The 20,434-nt window shown below is 35.6% G+C and overlaps 1 protein-coding gene across 3 annotated transcripts in view; it reads right to left on the bottom strand.

Annotated features, from left to right (window-relative positions):
- Positions 1–1,085: 1,085 nt before the first annotated feature.
- Positions 1,086–20,434, bottom strand: part of LOC139147508 (lysophosphatidylcholine acyltransferase 2-like) — a 58,413-nt gene continuing 39,064 nt past the window's right edge. For all 3 annotated transcript variants that reach the window (XM_070718623.1, XM_070718625.1, XM_070718624.1), the window contains exons 8-11: positions 13,013–13,166; positions 11,991–12,089; positions 9,750–9,891; positions 1,086–6,763 (exon numbers count right to left, since the gene is read on the bottom strand). In XM_070718623.1, coding sequence (XP_070574724.1) covers positions 6,633–6,763; positions 9,750–9,891; positions 11,991–12,089; positions 13,013–13,166 — 526 coding nt within the window. In that variant the 3' untranslated portion in view covers positions 1,086–6,632. The remainder of the gene's footprint in view (positions 6,764–9,749; positions 9,892–11,990; positions 12,090–13,012; positions 13,167–20,434) is intronic.

The following is a 20,434-nucleotide window of genomic DNA, read 5'->3' as shown; positions in this document are numbered from 1 at the left end:
CCGAAATCGGTGAAAGTTGCCCCAAAATAAACTTCTTGCATATATCTGCACAACTTCATTATCTCTTACGAGTAGGTCTATTATCCCTAGGAACCTGCACAATGAAATTTAATCTGACGAGCTGTTTCCGAAAAAATGAGTTTCGACAGGGAAGAAAACAAGAAAAGCGCCCCCAAAATACAAATATGCATATTACATCAAAATTTAAACAAATACGGCCAAGTTTTTTTTGAAAATTAGGTTTTGTTACAAATTGGGTTAAGTTTTGTTACAAATTGAGTTGGTGCAAAATAGGGTTAACTTTTGTTACCAATTGGGGTAGTGTTTCAAATAGGGTTAGCTTTTGTTGCATATTGGGTTAGTATGACTTCTGCCAGAAAACAAGATTTGTTCACATTTTTGACCGAAATCGGTGAAAGTTGCCCCAAAATAAACTTCTTGCATATATCTGCACAACTTCATTATCTCTTACGAGTAGGCCTATTATCCCTAGGAAGCTGCACAACGAAATTTAATCTGACGAGCAGTTTCCGAAAAAATGAGTTTCGACAAAGAAATAACAAGAAAATCGCCCCCCAAATACAAATATGCATATTTCATCAAAATTTAAACAAATACGGCCAATATTTTTGAAGATTAGGTTTTGTTACAAATTGGGACGTTTTGTTACAAATTGGGTTAGTGTTACAAACGGGGTTAACTTTTGTTACAAAGTGGGGTAGTGTTACAAATAGGGTTGAGTGTTACAAATAGGGTTGATACAGCTTGCATGGACATTACATCGAATGCTGTAAACGGGTTTTAAATGTCTTGCATTTTTTTTCCAAAACTCAAAAAAATTCTTTTCCCGATAAAGTGCAAAAAGGGAGGAAGCCATTTCCAAGTTCCAAGACGCGTAAATTGAGGTTATTAACTTCTTTTGTAAAATCGAATTGAGAGCTAAACCAAGGATTATATCCTCAATTGTGAAACAGAACAGTAGGAATTTTTAGGGAGTACAGAAAGGGAATATGCAAGTGTTAAATATTTACTCCAATCCTTGAGTAGCGAGACTCAACGACACTAATGAAAGTGAAAGACGTAAATTTTGTGGATTTAAATCATTAACATGACTTTAATGGTCAAAAATTAAATTAAAAGACAAAAAACAAATTCACACGCCAAATCTCAAATCACGGACAAAATTTGTACAATTTTGAGTACTCTACTATCACTCATGAAAAATCAAACTTACTGATGGAAGAACCGAGGTATATAATACATCTTGACTTAAAAGTAATTACACAGCTGTTTTACAGGGTTTGCAAATTCACTACAAACAAAATCTACAAAATCAAGGTAAAATAATAGTATTTTCTCCTTCTCTGTGTTGATCAAGTTTCCAACCATTTTTTTCACAAAATACACGTCTATTAATTAATAATGATCCTTTCATCCCCATTTCACGCTTTAGAGGTCCAACTTTACCATAGAAAACAATGAAATTGGTTCAAACCATGGTGGTCAAAGGGTTCTAAGAGCAGAACATTTAATCAACTGGTTCAGCTTGACTAGTGTGATAAATTAGATAAAGCTGTTGTAACTTATCGTAAACTTTTGAATACCAATTCTATGTTAAAGGTTGCTTTGGAGATAAATGCAGTTTGAGCTGCCTATCGGATTGAAAACGAAGCCAGTATCTAGTTGCATTGATGAAATGGTGAAATGTCGGGAGTCTTGCAGCCTTGTCAAATGTTAAAGCTAAAACTTCGCAGACGGCAACAGAGCACTACTTTCTGTCTCTGGTGTATTGACACAACTTGCAGCTGCTGTCTTGCTGCGTGAAGACATGGAAAAATACGCTTCTTTTTTGTGAAGCAAAATGTCTCACAAGCTACGGTAGCTGCTAGTTGTGGTTCTACAAATGCGCAGAGGATGTCGTCAAATCAAATAGTTCAACCTGTGCGACTGATTTGAAGAACATAAGACTGAGAAACGGAGGGGTAAACTGTTGTTACAAAATAAATTCCGGTACCTTTCACCATAATTAGTAAATTCTCCCTGTATGTACACTGATAAAAACATACATTGATAAAGACATTCTTTCAAGGATAAAAGCTTTGAAGAGCCAAATTTCATCATTCTTCATTTTATCTACCAGCGACACAATCCTTTCAGGAAATTTATTGATTCATTGTGTGATTTTCTCATGATTTATAAAGATTTCCATTGTGAACTAAATGTAATTTATTGATGGGAACTACCCTTCCTAAAGCAGAGACAGATATAAATTAAAAGACATTTTACGAGACTTAGGAACGGCAATACTCTAATCTTGTCACAGAGTACCTTTCTTTACAATATATGGTTCTTTTCCTTCTTAACATTAGTAACTAACAAAATACCCATCTTTACTAGTAAAAAATTGAAAAACATCGCTTCCCCACCACTGCTTTCCAATGAACCTGGTAATGTTCCCAGACGCACATACAGGAATTTTGATGCAATATTCTGGTGAATCAAGTATTCCTCTTAATATAGCTAATAAGTACATAGCATTAAATATGCCAGAACAGCAAAGTTCAGAGTTGCAATAATGCGTTGTCCTGGTTTTTTTAGAACCCTCCATTCACACAGACAGACACACACACACAAATGTGCATGCAGGTTCCCCTTATTGATTTAGGCGTAGTGCTTGAAAACGGGCTCAGAAGTTCTATTTGTAAGTACAGCAAAATCTAGAGAAAGATCAGTAAAACTTCAAAGCTCACTGCTTTCAATTTTTTCACTTCAACTCCTTCAAGGGACACAGTATATGACATCTGCATCGGGTATCTCTGTCACTTACGGACAGTATTTCCAAGAGAGTAACAACGTCTGCTTCCACTAAGGATTCATCATGGAAAATTTCGTTTAACCCTTTGCACCCTGTCTAGATGAAAAACTCTACAAGATGTTATTGGTGACCACTGCTTCAGAATTTCAAACGGTACACCATAGGAAAGAGCCTCATTATCATAGAAATCTTGACTTTGTGGTGTGACACTAGTAGAGCTATCTCTGATATATCCTGGTCCTGAGTGAGTGAAACAACCAAATACATTACACCGATAAATTCAAATTAGAGGGCAGGGCTGATTTGGTGAGGAAGACCCAAATCGTCTACAAAACCTAAAAAGCGAGCATCATTATCAATAATGCCATCTAGTTTAAGACAATCTTGAGAATGCAGATATCTACTGTCCCGTTGGACAAATACAATTTTGTGTCTTCAAAGTAAAAATATCGCAGGTCCCCATGACAGCTCATGACTAACCAAGGCACATTAATATTAAATAATTTATCTAAAATCCTTGAATATTCTGCTCAGATGGAAGACGAGCGAACATCTTGTAAAGTGTTATTCATCATAAATTTACACAGAAATCCATTTCATGGTACAATCCTACATTTTCTGTTGCTGTAAGCTGTACATGATAATCTGTTTAAAATGAGCCTTCAAGGAATTGGGTAGGGATCTGATGAAATCAGCGAAGGTGTATTGTGAACTTGAGAAACGTAATTACAGTGGCTGGAAGTTGAGAGTGCCAAATGAAAAGCCCCCATACATTCTTGAGAATTTGCATAATATAACGACCCAACTGAAATTTAGGTAATTTAAAGCATGTCAAGATTTTGGCCTTCGTTCGAGAAGCTGCTAAAATGTCAGAATATTGCCCATCCCTTCTCTTTAAAACAATCAAGACTCCTTCATGTTTCAGATGCAGAGGAAATATCTTGCAATTCTGAGAATTTTTGTGACTGCAATTTCTTGATCATCAGTTCTATCACTCTTACGAATGCTCCTTATAAAACAAGCAACAGCTCCCAGCTATGTCATATCTCTAATCAAGGCATCTATTGTAGGTTGAACAGCTCTTCACGGATGCTTGACAACTCCGTTTAAGAAGATTCAACGTTCACAAGTCATTGAAATCTTGTTCACAGGATGTGAGTGCATCAAATGTGTCAAGGGTTAAGACTTACATCGAAGTGATAAATGAAAGCACAGCTGACATTTTCAAAATCTCCCAATGAAAACTTTGAGTCACATGACGCAGTGTGTTTGAAAAAAAAACAAAGTATGTAAATTTCAACTATTTGTGATAAAGTACTGGTAAACTGCCTTTTCAGGATATGTAATCACGTCTTAACTATTTAGTAGCTTTACGTCATTTTCATTTTCATGTACGTGAAATGCTCATTTTTTCTTCTGTAAATGAATTCAGATCTACCCTTATGATTTCAGTACATCTTGTAATCCCAGAAGACAAAGTTTGCTTATCCTTTCAGCTGCACTGAAAACTCTGATACAATAATACAGCCAGGACTTTTAAATACAATGATGCTCCGCTATTGCTTGTACCAAGTACCTATCTGTTGGTAATAATGCTAGTAACTTTTAAATGATTAAAAATCTTTTTTTTTACGAACTTATCATTTTTATCTATACCTTCGTTTGTTTGGTGATACACATTGGATTTATAAAATGAAATCATTCAAGTAATATTCTTTCAATTTTTTCCCTTGCTCTGCTAAATTTGCAAATAAAGAATGAAAAAATTCTAAAAAATCCTGAAGTTCCACTTCACTGGGATAAGTGGTTAACAGACTCACAGTAAAAAGATCATAATTGCTTTTCTTTATAATATGCAAATTCTATTTAACCATCATGCTCTGGGCCTTCACTCTGCCTTATTCACATGACTCATCTTCTCTCATATTGGCTTTGTTTGCTTCACAAATGAACTTATCCAAGGCTTGATAACGGAACTTGTTTTGACCTTCTACATAGAAAAAACAACTTATCTGCTAAAAAGTACATAAAAGAGAAACTTACGGCTAACCTTCAATGTCTCGGAAGACTTTAGGTAATTGGTTGCTGAAGCTCACTGTTTATTGAATTGTTTCCAAACAGCCAATCAGATACTCAACAGCCCTAATTTTGGACCCTTTAGGTTGCTGTAAATTTTGACAATCCAGTTTAGGACTCTTTAGCTTGCTGCAAATTATGACGATCTACCAATCAGTTGTAATCTTCCAAGTCTCTGTACATTGCCAGGACATTTTCACTATTATTTATTTAAAAGACAAAAAATTATACTCTTGTTTGGCATTATGAGATACTAACAGCAATTTCCGAAAGATTTCATGCAATAAAGTTTCTGCTATTGCTCGTCATTGTTAATTAGCTAACACTGGCTAACTTAAATTAAGATCAATTTTGTATGACGGCCTTTACTTTCTCCTATGGGTTGTAAAAACTTGAAATAAAATGTCACATTAAGGTAGAATGCAGCTTGAAATTAAATGTCAGATTCTCAAACTTTTACGTTAGGATTTGTGGTCTTCTACTTGTGGGGGCTCATTTTGAATTTTATGGAGTTAAAAAGTCGTCACTGGCTTATTTTTTGTGAAAACCAAAAAAAGTGTATTTGCCCACTGAGATAACACAGAATGACAGCCATTTTGAATTTCAAGAGTTGGTAAATATCAGGTAATTTGTTTAGCTAGTAACAAATTTTGCACAGTGACCCCTGACTTTTTATTCTTGATATGCAAAGGAAATGGTTTAAAATTTCCTCACAGACAGTTTCAGCAAAAGTTGAAATCTTTTAATTTCAAGGCTCACCACTACCTTAAATTTCACTCAAAATGATGAAAGAAATAAACCCTACATTACATGGCATAAGTGCGAGACGGTTGTCACTGACTTATGGTAAAAATCACTCTTCTTCAGAAAATGATCTCTATTTGACTTGTTCCATTGGCTTAAATTCATACCAAGTAAAATCTTTGTCTATGACATTTGTTCAATATTTATAAGATCATGTTTTCCATGATGGATTCCACAATAAAAAGATTGACTTTTTCTGGTGCACCTGTATCATTTCGAAATTGGCAGTTAACGACCTCACTGCACTGACGTGATGATAATAGATATACCTGTTGATATTTGTCTTTCATTCTTTATCAACATAATTTTTACTGTATTTCCTTGGTATCGGCATAATGGACTCCTACAATGATGCTTCTTTGTGCATAAACAAAATGACAGAACTTGACACACGGCCATTAATTCATTCTCCTCAAGAAACATGACAGGACAAATTGTGTGTATAAACAGAACATTAAATGCGCCATTCTCTTGATGAAAAAAGAATTAAAAGTACCCGCACTGTCTCCATTTGCTTCAAAGAAGAAAATTTACAAAAAATTGCTTTGCAGCCCAATATTATCTTACACCTTTATAATTTGTTACAACAAAGCATGGTCAAAATACATCATCACTGTTTGATTTGCTTACAACTTGTCTGCAGCATAAAAAAATTTACGGCTTATTTTAATAGCATTTGCATATATAATACAGCCAAACTTTCAGTATGATTTTAAAACCTCATTCGACAATAAATACTCTGGAGTAAGTTTAAAATACGGTCTTAAAGTTAATATTGTTTCTTGGAAGGGGATTTTACCCTACAAAGGTCAAGTGTTTGTCTTTCAAAAAGGTGCTTTTATTTTCTTGTTCGGTGGATCAAAATTCGACAGAGGAAGCACACCCATCTGAGTGAATAAAATGAGTATTGCAATTGAAATATGGGATTGTGAGTGTTTCACTCTGCCTTCACCTTGTCACCTTGCTGTTGTTGTTCGTTGGTGGCCTCTTTCACTGCGTTCATTTGCTGGTACGTCTTGAACAGCATGGCGTACTCCGGTTTCTTCTCTGCGTAGGATTTGAATTGCTCTGCAGGAGAGAGGCATCACAATAAGTGATGTTTACCCACAATGCTCCTTGATCCTCACACACTGAGATCACTCATTGAACTGAAGCAAGTTTTGTTGGTACACAAAACTGCTTCATCCATATTTCAAATTTCTGACAACATCGTTTTTATGATAATGTCGTTCTTATTTCCCATTGAATAATGAGAAGATCATCCCCTTTTCCATGGAGGAGATAGCAATTTTGTAATTTTGTCAACAGATACTTTTGATAGCCATGATGAAAGCCAATATTTTCAAGGAAACTAAGCGAATAAGTTGTATCTATGTTGGTAAAAGAAAGGGTATGTTCATGTCAAAGGAAATTTGCATGTCTAACAGGTGGTATGATGAGACCATCTCGGTTGCCGATAACTTTACCTAGAACAGTGTACAATTTTTAATACCTACAAACATCAGCTTATACTCGATTTACTCCTGAATTTTAAACAATCAATAATTTTGGAGCATATTTTAAACAAATAATCTGGAAATTAAAATTCTAATTTTAAAATTGTTCAGAAATTAATAAACTTGAATTGGTAGGAAACAAATGTCTGCCTACACAAATCAAGGAGAATTGTGGGTAGTCTCACTTACTATGGGCATGTTAACATCACATTGGACAAACCAGTATTAAAATGACAAGGAATATCCTAACTCTCAGAGTCAAAACTGGGTAAACTCCACATAGATTGTGTACACATTCCTTTCTCTTTCAGCTTCAATTAATTTATCCAAAAATTTAAACTTAAATCGAATTAAGCTGTTCACCACCAATGCCCTGTCAACCGGTCCACTATCACTTTTCATAACGATGATTTTGGGACAAACCATTGTGATCAAAGGGTCCAAATGTCTGTCGCCCGGAAAAGTGAAACATTTAACTCACTGAGTTTATTTGAAATAAGAAAGTGAACATCCCTCGAAGTAATTAGGTTTTTTGAAACAACTGCATATGAACTTTGAAATAGTGAGTGAGGGTCCACATGGTTTGAACTTCCCTTGTCTTTAAGCCATCAATATTACAAGCCAATCCAAAGTCTGAGAAAATATGATCGTCTTATTTGCACACACACATCGATCAATTTACAAGGCGTCCCAAAAAGCTATCTACATGATGAAGGATGAATAGCAACAGAAAACAAAACATTGTGAATAAATCCTACTTCGTAAATGGGACAATTATTAATAAAATTCACAAAACACAATCTTGATTGCATACTGAGATTGGGCTCTTTAGACCTGTGCAAATATATAATAGGGCTGTCCACAAATGACATCATTGGTCTCTCATTAATATGCAAAAATAAATATTTGTCTGTAAATTTAGATTTTGTTGTTGGAAATTACACATGCAATAATGATGTGAGTATGTACATGAGTGACTGCCGATATTAGGATGAACATCAAAAAAGGCATATTAATGGTTCAGACTTATAGGGATAAGGTCGGCCATTTTTGTTTGATACAAGATTTTGCTTATGTTGTTTGACATGTTGAAAGATACTGAATAAACAGGAGACCATGCATATATTTGACCCCATTTTAGACAAATTAAATGAAACCAATGTGAGAATGAATACATGGTCATGACCATTTATTCATTCTAGAGATAGTTTCGTTTATCCTGTCTAAAACCAGGTCAAATATATGCATGGTCACCCATTCATTCAATATCTCTCGACATGTCAAACAATAGTAATATCTCCACCAACAGTGACACACAACACACTGACAGTTTGTCTGATTTTCTGGCCTCAGAGTATGATATCGTGTACATGCAGCTATTTTTAGTGACAAAGCTATACAACAGCAGACCATTCTATTGAATGGAAAAAATATAGGAAGATAATGGCAAGTTTTGGAACTGTGTCAGTTGAGACACATGAAATGTTCTAACGCACAGCAAAATAAGGCACAGGTAAATTTTGAAGCAACTTCTTGGTATTTATGACGATGGAATCACCACATCCCAATGAGCATGTCAAGTAGTAATGTCAACATCTGAATTCAGAGGGGCAATACAACCGGAAGATTTGATGATATTTTCATGACTTTGTTCTACAACACAAGTACAATCTCTCCATCATCTCCCTAAAGTATAAATCGCGATGATAACGTTCAGAAGTGAATTCTTGTGAATACTAAAATTTTGTTGTCACTAATAATATTGGATAGTGCGCTGGAACAGGCCGTGTTGAACACGGAATGCCCTTGGCATGCTCACGTGATTTGGGGGTTGGGGAGGAGGAGGAGGAACTGAGAGAAAATTCCAGATATCATGAACAGATCAAAACACAGGAAATATAGAAAAAGTTACAACACATGGAGCATTCATTTGAACAGCTGTCTTGGCATGGACTCCCACACAAAAAAAAACCCAAGATGGCTTCGAGATAAAAAAGTCAGTTGAAATCTTGCCAACTTGTTTATCAAGGAAATCTGTTGATGCTAAATCTCTGATCAAGAAAACATCCAACAGACAGACTAGTTGAAAATTCTGTTTTTTTCCACACAATATAATTTTTCACTCTAACGTTGCAATAAAAATATAAAATCTGATAAAGCTTTCCTGATGGGGAGAAATATCTTATTTTTATCATGGGACGGTACTTTTTATCATTAATGCGTTCCTAAGGCAAGATTCAGCATCCTTTAGGGCATGACGACTCCTTCTAGGAAATAGATATATTTGAGAAACTAATGGACAATTATGCTCACGCAAGGATTGACTTCAGGTTTCCGTAAAAATGCCATTTACGGTTTATCTTCTAATTACTTACCCCACTCAAGATTGGAAGGCAGGAGAAAAGTTTCACATTTGAAATTCTGTCTTGGAAAAAAATATGTTCTGATCATGAATTATTCAACGCAGGACGGGAAAAATGGCAAAAATGTTTGCGTCAGTCTGTAATACACATGTCTGTGATCATCTCTGAAATCATTGACAGATGGCCGGGACTCACCGTAGGTGATTTTTCCGGAGTCTTCCTGATCAATGTTGTGAAAGAGCTTGGCAACATCGGTGTCTGTCATTCCAAAGGCGTTGTGCAGAATCTGTGTCAGTTCTTGCTGGCTGATGTAGCCTTTGTCGCCTTCATCGAACATCTTCAAAGAGATCAAAATGAAGACAATTTAAAGACACATTGAAGATACAAGATAGTTTTAAACATGTAAGATTAATAGTTCCCATTGAGCAGGTGGATTGCTCTGTCTAGGGATGTATAAACTCTTAGCATATTTTCAGGTTTCCCCCCGAAAGGGTGTACCGGTAGATGGTTTCTGTAAAATAATTTTTTCGCAAGTCTTCTGATGTTTTCACAGAATGTGTTGGAACACTGCCACAACATGTAATGCAGGCCATAAAAAATAAACAACAAGTCATCGTTGATGACACAGTCCCCACTTGTTAATGGATACTTTGATTACAAGTTCTCAGAGAGGATAGAGTCCTCTTCATTAATTAGGTCTGTGATAAAAATACTTTGATACAGATGGCGCTCAATGGCCAAGAATGAGTTCCATGGTGATGAAAACATAAAACCAATGTAGGCCACCATCCTAAAGGTCATTAAATGAGTCAACTAGGAATTAATCAACAGGATGTTGCAAAACATTTTGCATCCTATCATAACACTGATAGATTATCACTGGTACCATATTTTATAAAGTTTGATGCAGTGCTTCTGGACATTCACCCTAAAAACAAAAGTTCATCATGTAAATGCAAATTAGCAATTAATTTAATTCATTGGATCGTATCACAAAACAAATCGACGTGCATATGTATGACATAGGTCAATGTCCTTGTACCAACTTTGAATAAAATCGGTTGAGATATGCCCGAGTTATGGCTCTGTACATGAAAAAATCGTAACAAAATGGCCACACAGCAGCCATATTGGATCGTATCACAAAAAAAATTGACGTGCATATCTATGACATCTGTCAATGTCCTTGTACCAACTTTGAATAAAATCGGTTGAAACATGTCTGAGTTAGGTCTCTGTACATGAAAAAATCGTAATAAATTGGGCGCCTGGCAGCCATATTGGATCGTATCACAAAACAAATCAACGTGCATATGTATGACATAGGTCAATGTCCTTGTACCAACTTTGTACAAAATCGGTTGAGATATGCCCGAGTTATGGCTTTGTACATGAAAAAATCGTAACAAAATGGCCGAACAGCAGCCATATTGGATCGTATCACAAAAAAAATTGACGTGCATATCTATGACATTAGTCAATGTCCTTGTACCAACTTTGAATAAAATCGGTTGAAACATGTCTGAGTTATGGCTCTGTACATGAAAAAATCGTAATAAAATGGCCACCTGGCAACCATATTGGATCGTATCACAAAACAAATCAACACGCATATGTATGACATAGTTTTGAATAAAATCGGTTGAGATATGCCTGAGTTATGGCTTTGTACATGAAAAAATCGTAACAAAATGGCCGCACAGCAGCCATATTGGATCGTATCACAAAAAAAATTGACGTGCATATCTATGACATTTGGTCAATGTCCTTGTACCAACTTTGAATAAAATCGGTTGAAACATGTCTGAGATATGGCTCTGTACATGAAAAAATCGTAATAAAATGGCTGCCTGGCGGCCATATTGGATCGTATCACAAAACAAATCGACGTGCATATGTATGACATATGAAGTAATCCTTGTACGAAGTTTGAATGAAATCGCTCCAGGCATCTCTGAGAAATCTGCGTGAACGGACGGACGCAAGGATGGACGGACGCACGGACACACGCACGCATGGACATGACCAAACCTATAAGTCCCCCAGGACGGTGTCCGTGGGGACTAATAAACATGAGCAAAAAAGTTGTGAATTACCACAATAAACAATAAACATGAGCCAACAAGTTGCAAATTTACAACAGCTCAGTGTAACACTTGAATTATCTTCATTAGATCAAAATGACAAAATGTAACAGTGGGTCTTTTTTACTGATTCTATGTATCGCAAAAGTTTGAAATTTTGGGATAATTTCTGCAGTGTGTTAAGTTCATTGTACATGAAAGAAATACACAGTACATGTATGTGGTTTGACAGGTCCGAGATGCCTGGACAGTTTTATAGCTACCCTCTCCTGGTTAAGAAGGAATGCAACAGAAGCAGGGATCATTCCATTCATTCATTCCGCGAAGGTGTTTTCTATCAGGCCATGTTTACCTGGAATGCCAGCTGTATAGTCTCTTCACTGTTAGCTGGCTGTGTCAGCAACGAACACCCAATGATGTATTCTCGGAAGTCAATCTTCCCTGTACCGTCCTGAAATAATGGGAGGATCACAGTGAAAAACAATTTCAAAATTATATGCATATATATGCACACACAGAGACACACAGTGTGTACACACACAAGCACACACATACATACACATGTATATGCACATACACACATGTATACATAATAAATAAAAAATAAATAAATAAATAGATAAATAATATATATATATATATATATATATATATATATATATATATATATATATATATATATATATATATATATATATATATATATATATATATATATATATATATATATATATATATATGAGTGTGTGTGATGTTAATATACGCAAACTCCGACATTGACATGTACTTATAAATTAATTACAACCGCGGCAAAGCCAGTGCATAGATAACTGATTGTAATACAAACAGAAACTACAATAGCAACAAGTACTGGAAAACCTTTAAGTATAGAAGCGGCACCTTTATTTTACTGATAAAGAGCTAATAAACCACGGGGTGCTTGGTTTAGATATGAGAAGTCTCCTTGCCAAACATAAATATAAGAAATCAACTTGGCATGGACTTCCTGAAGACAGTACCATTTAACGCCACCCTGCTGAGATTTCTTACTGACAGCGACAAAGTATAGATAAACAAGGCGCAGTTAGACTACATATTAATTACTATTAGTGTTTGTATTACAATCAGTTACCTATGCACTGGCTTTGCCGCGGTTGTAACATAAAGATACACATTGAGAAAGACACAAACTCACACATTCATACACTGTACAGTGAAGTTCAAAGATTCTTGTCTAGTAGTCTTCTGTAGCAGAATTTGCAATACTAATCGTACTGTCTTATGCTACTGGTAGGGAGTTTATTTCCTTTTTAATTTCCCACAATTTGGCAGAATTTCTACATTGAGAGTATTCCTCCATTGGTATCAACTCACCCTGTCGTAAAGTTGAAACATCTCTTTCAGGGCTGGGCTCACTGGAAGATCCAGATACCTGGCAAAGTCTTCGAGATCGATGCCTTCATCACTGTCGGACTTTGCTATCTCTGCATACTTGTCCAGAAGATTTCCCACACTGTCAAATGTCACACTGTGGAATGGAAAAAAAGTGGCAGAGAAGGTATAAACTCTATGATCTGGGTCTGATCAGCAATATTGCTGAGAGTTAATGCTGTAATCAAAGCTATCGTTGTGTGAAGTAGTTGGATACCTGATAAATAAATACAACTGACTAAATAATATTTTGTATAAAAACACATATAGGTAAAATTGGCTTGTACTTCTAGCCCCACGTGCAATGCACCATGGGTAATCTGTAGTTTTCTTTTCATGTATACGATATCTTGGCTCCAGTAAAGATCACAAAGAATATATGCATTTCAATGGGGAATGGAAGTCCTGTGTGTTTTCATTGGTTTTTACTCATAAAATTGAATTCAATTCCTCAAAGATATTTCATTGGTACCTATTTTTCATTCCACCAAGGCTATTATGTCAGGCAAACATTGCCTTCGTGCTGTGAAAATTGAATTCAGGCAAACAATGGGGAGACCTGGTAAATCTTACGCTGACTCACCAAACTGTTTACTACCGTACACAACTTAGTGACAGATGTTGACTTGCCAGTACTTGAGACAGATGTTAATGGGTCAGTACTTGAAAGCCAAGTGTCTGCTAAGCGGACAAGTTCTACCGTTCTACGCTGTCTGCCCTTCCCTTTGAGCCCTGTAATATTTCCCACCAAAATTTGAGTGCAACATTTTACCAGTTTTTATTAATTTTTCTGTATTTGTTTTAATAATTTTGGACCAAATAGACATCCCATTTCATTGGCTACAGTTTTTCATCAAAATTTTGGCAAAAAATCTGAAAAAATTTGACTGGGGTTACATTTTATAAAGGCAACAAAAATTTACTTTGGCACTCAAAGGTTTAATATGGAAAACAAAGATTCTTTTTAAATGAATGGAAAACTCTATCAGCATTTATATGCTTTTTTGATACATTGTAACATTGTGATAAAAAAACTGGGTGACTAACTCCAGTCCATGAGTTCAGTCCAAATTTTAGACACTGCTGTGAAATCTGACAAATCAATGTCTTTCATTACCATCTGTGAACCTGATAAGTAAGAAGTTGTTGGATGGCAGGGTAGTGCCCAAAGTATACAATGTAGTCTAACTAAATTCTACTAGGTCCACAGTTGCGTACAGAATATAAATAGTGGAATAAGACCAACAAAAAGTGATTATACCAAGTGCTTGTTCCAGCCAATAAAATTTATATGTCTGTGTACTCATGATTGCTAACATTATTATCAGCATTACCAGTACTATCAATGTTGTTTTGATAAGACACAGAACATCATGTACAAGGAGTCTCCATCGCCATAACAACATAATCAGTCTATCTGAGTGCCTTTTGGCATTTTGTCTATGCTGTTATCAGAAATATCTCCGTGTTTATGCATTAATCAAAAGCCATGACTAGCAACAATACGTGATGCTGCTAAAATTTTTTTGAACTTTTAAATGCAGATTCGTTAGTCAAAAAAGGGGTGCAACATGGTGTACCTGTTGAACGGATTGCCAATACACTGGAAAGCAAATTACCAGTTTTAAGATGTAAAAGCCTTGGAATATACTGGACAATGTGTACAAGCTCTTCACACTATGTGCCAAATTTTAAAGCAACCGTTGTACGATGACAAAAGCAACTAAAAACAAAGCTAAACAAAATATTGTTTATTGTAACATAATATGGACGCATCTGAATGAGGACAAAGCACCTGGTGCTTCTAAAATTTCAGCACAACCATGTAAGTGCATGGTTCTAAGATTTTTGACCAAGCGAGACAAAGACGCAACAACACAACGAATTCACTACAATTAGAAAGTTGTTGATAACAATGAAAGAGAATAAAGTCTACTTATTCTACTAAGCTACAAACCAAATATCAAAGCCATTGACCGCAATATCTGCCAGGTTTTAGAGACTTGACAATTACTGTCACAATTAATTGTGCATTTCTGACATTTCACTTCCGTTTAAGCAAATCTCCTTCTCATTATCCTTCTCATAATCTCCTTCTCATCTCATTATGCTTCTAAAAACTAAATACCATTTCTCAAGTTTCGCACTGAACAGACGCTACATTAACACAAATATGAATGTTTTCCTATTGCCAAATGTTAGGTATGGCAAGCAGATGCTAAATGTGACTGTTTTAATATATAGCTTGAGATACAATGCTCCTTGTGGGACAGATATTTGGACTCTCAATTTTTATACAATTCTTTTCTGATCTACTCTTGTGAGAGCTCTTTTCAGCTCTTGGAGCAAGTAAAGTTTTCACTGGTTGTACTTTTGTGAAAAATCAAACATTTTAATTTTTCCTCATAGAGTTTAAACACAGGGATGGCGGCCATTTTGAATTTGAAACATCAGTAAATATTATGTAATTTTTCTTCCTGGTACCGAAATTTGCATGCTGATCCTGATTTTTACTCTTAATTTGGTAAGAAAATGGTTGAAATTTTCAATGAAAGAAAGTTTAAGCAAAGGTTTAAGTTTTTCAAATTCGACTCACATACTACCTTAATCTGTTTCTTAGATGTTTCATGAATCTTTGACCTCACTGCTCCAAGCATTTTTTGTTAATCTTTGTGTACATGGTAGGTAAATGGTTTGGCAACCCCTGTACCATTTCTGTTGTCCAGTGATGGGATTTCACTGACGCAACAAGGGGAGCCCACGTGACATATCCGGGGAAACTCCCAGGAAGTCTGCCAGGATATTGCCCTTTAACAAAAACACTGATTCCAGGAAAACCAGAAAGGAAAGATGGTACAGTATACATTATTCAGGACAGAAAACTTAAAATGTTAATATGATAGATCTTGCCAGCTTAAATGCATTCGAGAAAGGAGATGAACAAAATGGAAACCCTAATGGGTAATGCGCAAATTTTAATAATGAAGGTTTTTATTTATGAGTCATAAAAGCCTGTAGGTAATGAAGAAAACGTTCATTTCTTCGCAAAAATTAATTGCTTTCTGGCCGGTTTCTTTTAATAATATCACAATACCAACGTAGGTGTCCATGTTGATATGCCCTTTTATTGCTGGAAACTTACTGCAATCATTACCGCTTCACAATTAATCTTCCCCATATACAGTGCCACGACTCATCCTGTCCATCAAATATTCATTGTGAATCTCACAGTGCCAACTGATGCAATATAAATATGCAATTACTCCTAGCAAAAAGTAAGGGCAACGTTCATGTTCTGATACACAAATCACATGTTGAATTCTTCTAGGTTCATTATCTGATGCGCGGATACACGTTGGAAATAAATCTTTTGAAAATCTTTATTACAAATTTTTGAACTGGTTCTCGGGATGTGACATTTTCAACAATTGTACAGTTCAAGTAAATTTGATCCTGTTTCAGAAATAATACACACGATTCAAAGTATGGAAATCTAAACTGAGATGAGCAGTTTTTCAGCCAAAGGCTGTCTAATCTCACACAAAACTAAGTAATTCTCTGCTCTTTTTGTGCCAGAGAGTAAATGCTATATACATGTTTTATAATTGAAACTGCATTTTCAATAGAAGCCAAACCCTGACTTTCCCACATTGTATTCCATCAGTTTTGACGACTTTGGGTTTATCACTTTTACTATCACAGAAGCAACACCCCTTCTTTGAGTGGTCCATTCGAACCAACAGGGTCAAAGGACCATGCTTCATTGACTCACGCAGATAATTTGCCGGAATCTTTCTTATGGGAACAACACACAATTGGAACTATTTATATTGTAAGAGTTTTAACATTTATGATTTGTCAATTATTGCACTGAATGAACAAAACTCTTCCAGTGGCATGAGTGTACACATCTACATATGTGTATTTCTTGAAATACCTGAGATATTGGATGTTATTTGGCTCCTGAAAATGTATCTCACTGATTTATTTATTTTCCAAATCATGGATCATTAAATGTACATGTAGATTGCTGCAAGCATGGTTATCGATATTTGAAATTCAAAACGGCCACCAAAACTGTCATCATATTTCTTCATGAAAGTGAAAACTTATACCGCACAATCTCTAGCATAGATAAGAAGAGTACAATAGCCAAACAAAAAGGTCTTTTCCCTGATCACTAGGAGGAAAGTAAAAGAATCATTTCAGACCTTCCGTTAACGCCAAATTCTGCGTATTTCACGCATAATTACTCTGCAGTATACAAGGTAAATTGACGTGTGTGTAATCGGATACGCATTGAAAAAACGCAGTCTCCCTAACAAAGACATGGGCACCTGTTGTTTCCTTCCAATGCGTAATTTATCCAGGACCAAAACTAAAATTTTTGCTGATAAAAAAATGTTTATGATTTTGCAATATTTTGTCCAACATTCTATCAATTATGAAGCATCGATTGTTTCCTTCAAGGCTGTACCAATAAAAATGTAACATGTTCAAAAGAGTTTGTCGTTATTTCAAAAAAAGTTCTTTTTCCGTTGATGCATATCTGTAAACCCTGGGGGTCTTCGTGTCGAATATCAACAAATTTAAGCTAATGCCACGCGGACTTATAAATAATAGTTTTATGGTAGTAACAACAAATTTAAGCTACTGCCACGCAGACTTATAAATACGGTAATAGTTTTATGGCGGTCTGCACGCTTCTTTATAACGAGTATAGTGAGCTCTTTCCGAATATTGCAAAGTTTACTATAATTGCAACCGTGATTTCAGTCTCATCTGTCCTGTGTGAGCATGGGTTCAGTACCCAAAACATGATTACAGTAAAACATTGAAACATAGTTTTCTGAGTGAAGATGTCATTAATGATCTGAGACTTATAACCATGGAAGGCCCTGAGATTTGGCGAATTTGACTGCAGAGCAGCAATGATAGAGCTCAGCAAAGACATCGTCAGAAGTAGTAGACAGAAAAAGTAACGATTCCGCAGAGATTAGAACAGAGCAGTGTTATTAAAGATTGTAAAACTCATCAAACAAAAAACATTTTCACTGCTGATATTAACGTTTATTGATCACTTTATTCATTGACTTTTCAACTAGTTTTTCGATATTGCATATACAGACGTAGTTGTACACATTTTCGATACATTTTTACGCAAATGAAAAAAACATTTGTACAGACTTACGCAGGTTTGAAAATCCTAACGGAAGCTCTGCATTTGGTTTTCCTATAAAGCAACTGCCTTATTCTTCATCTGAAGATGCCACAGGCTAATGCACAATGCACATTAATGTAGTCATATATTTTCCATCAACTTTTTTCATATAAATTTTTTGTTTTCTCAAAATATTAAAAATGCCAACTTCAAAAATACATGGTTATCTCTTTACTCTCTTTGAATCTCAAAAGAGGTATACCCTTTTCAACGACTTTCTGGTAGAGTGTGCCTCACAAATATGTATTAGGACTTTAAAATTTTCACAATTCTTTACTAACCTACCACTTGTAAGGGCTGATTTCAAAGCTCTTGGAGTATTAGAGAAAAAAAATTTAGCGTTATAGTTTTTTGGAAATAGCAAATTTTATTTTTCCTCCTTAATGTTAGACAGGGATGGTGGCCATTTTGAATTGTAAATATTGGTAAATTTTAAGCAATTTGTTTGTCAGTACCAATATTTGCATGGCGACCCCTGATTTTTATTCTTGATTCGGTAAGAGAATGGTTGAAAGTTCTATTGAGGAAAGTTTGAGCAAAATTTTAAAACGTTCACTTTTGAGGTACAAACAAAGCATACTTCAAGTGTACATCCCTATTCCCTCTAAACTTCATTAATGTTTTAATAATTGATACCAAAATTAACTTTTTTAGGTTGTCAACACTTTGAGAAATTGTGTACGGCATATACCTGGTAACAGTGCACACGCCACGTACACACACACATGTAAACACATACACTAAACAGATACACATACACTAAACAGACAGAGCCTCAAAACAGCATCAGCACCCAAGACACCTTTTCAAAAGCAGCAAGTGTCAAAGATAAGCTGCTTTGCCATAAGATTTTACTCATGACTTGAGAGCAATGATTCCAGATTGAGTCAAGAATGGCATAATCCCTTTTAACATTTCTATGCCGGGGGAAATTTTATACCTCACATGAAACACTACACTGGGAATATGTCTCACTCCGTTCAGCCATGGAATGACTATATGACTTTTATAAGGAACAACAGTTGTAATTGTACTTTTCGAGTATGTGGAGCGAGCATTTACCATTAGTGTCAATCAGTTACTTCATTTCAATTTTGAATCATATTTCTCTGGTTTATTGAATAACTTTCCCCAGCTCTGTAATATCTATACCCTCAGGGGCTGCCATGATGTGGACGGGAGTTTTCAACTTCTGACCTAAATACAGTGAAACCATTATAATGGTGCACTTTTCCTCTCATTTATCAAGCTTTATCTTTCCTGCTTTATCCACCGATCTTCTAATTGATGAACAACTAAATCAAAATTTGAGCTACTTAGCTATCAGTTATATCAGAAACAGCGGCCGTCTCACGCTATATAAACATGACAGAAAGCACACTTCTGAGTACTGCATACGGCTAACGTAATCTAATGATTTCTGTTAATGTTTTCATTTATGAGGATAATGCAATTACAGTAATGCAATACATGATGAAGCATACGTGTGCAGACTAGCAAGGAACATGGCTTTGCGACTGTTGCAGTTTTCCACTGACATTGTTGATTGAAGTCAATGTTTTTTAAAAATGTTGCAAAGAAGTTTCTGTGTGGAATCAGACCATGGAAACAATGTGTAATCTTAATGGTGACACTGTCAGTCATGATGGATGTAATTGATCATGGCAAATCTGTAACCTGCTCTTTAAATGGTGCTATGTAAGCCCTATCTTCATATTAGTGAACCTGTATTTTAAGGCAGAACGTGCCTACGGACAGATAGTTGGACTCTCAAATTTCTACAATTCTTTTCAGATCTACCACTTGTGGGAGCTTATGTTAAAGCTCTTGGATAAAGAAAAACTCTCCCCTCTTAGTTTTTTGAAAATATTCTTCATCCATAGAGTTAACACAGGGATGGCGGCCATTTTGAATTTCAAATATCGCAAAATGTTGGGTACTTTGTTTCACTAGTTCCAAACTTTGCACAGTGACCCTCGATTTTTATCGTTGATTTGGTAAGAGATTAGTTGAAAGATTCATTCAGGAAAGTTTGAGCAAAAGTTTAAGTTTCGAGGTACATACTATCTTAATTAGATGGAAAGCACCTTGGATACAGATATTCTGACTCAAAAATTTTTACTACACTGATTTGTCCTACCACT

This window comes from Ptychodera flava, chromosome 13 (genome assembly GCF_041260155.1).
Source record: "Ptychodera flava strain L36383 chromosome 13, AS_Pfla_20210202, whole genome shotgun sequence".
In the NCBI taxonomy this organism is placed as follows: domain Eukaryota; kingdom Metazoa; phylum Hemichordata; class Enteropneusta; family Ptychoderidae; genus Ptychodera; species Ptychodera flava.
This window is presented reverse-complemented; position numbering and strand designations above follow the sequence as displayed.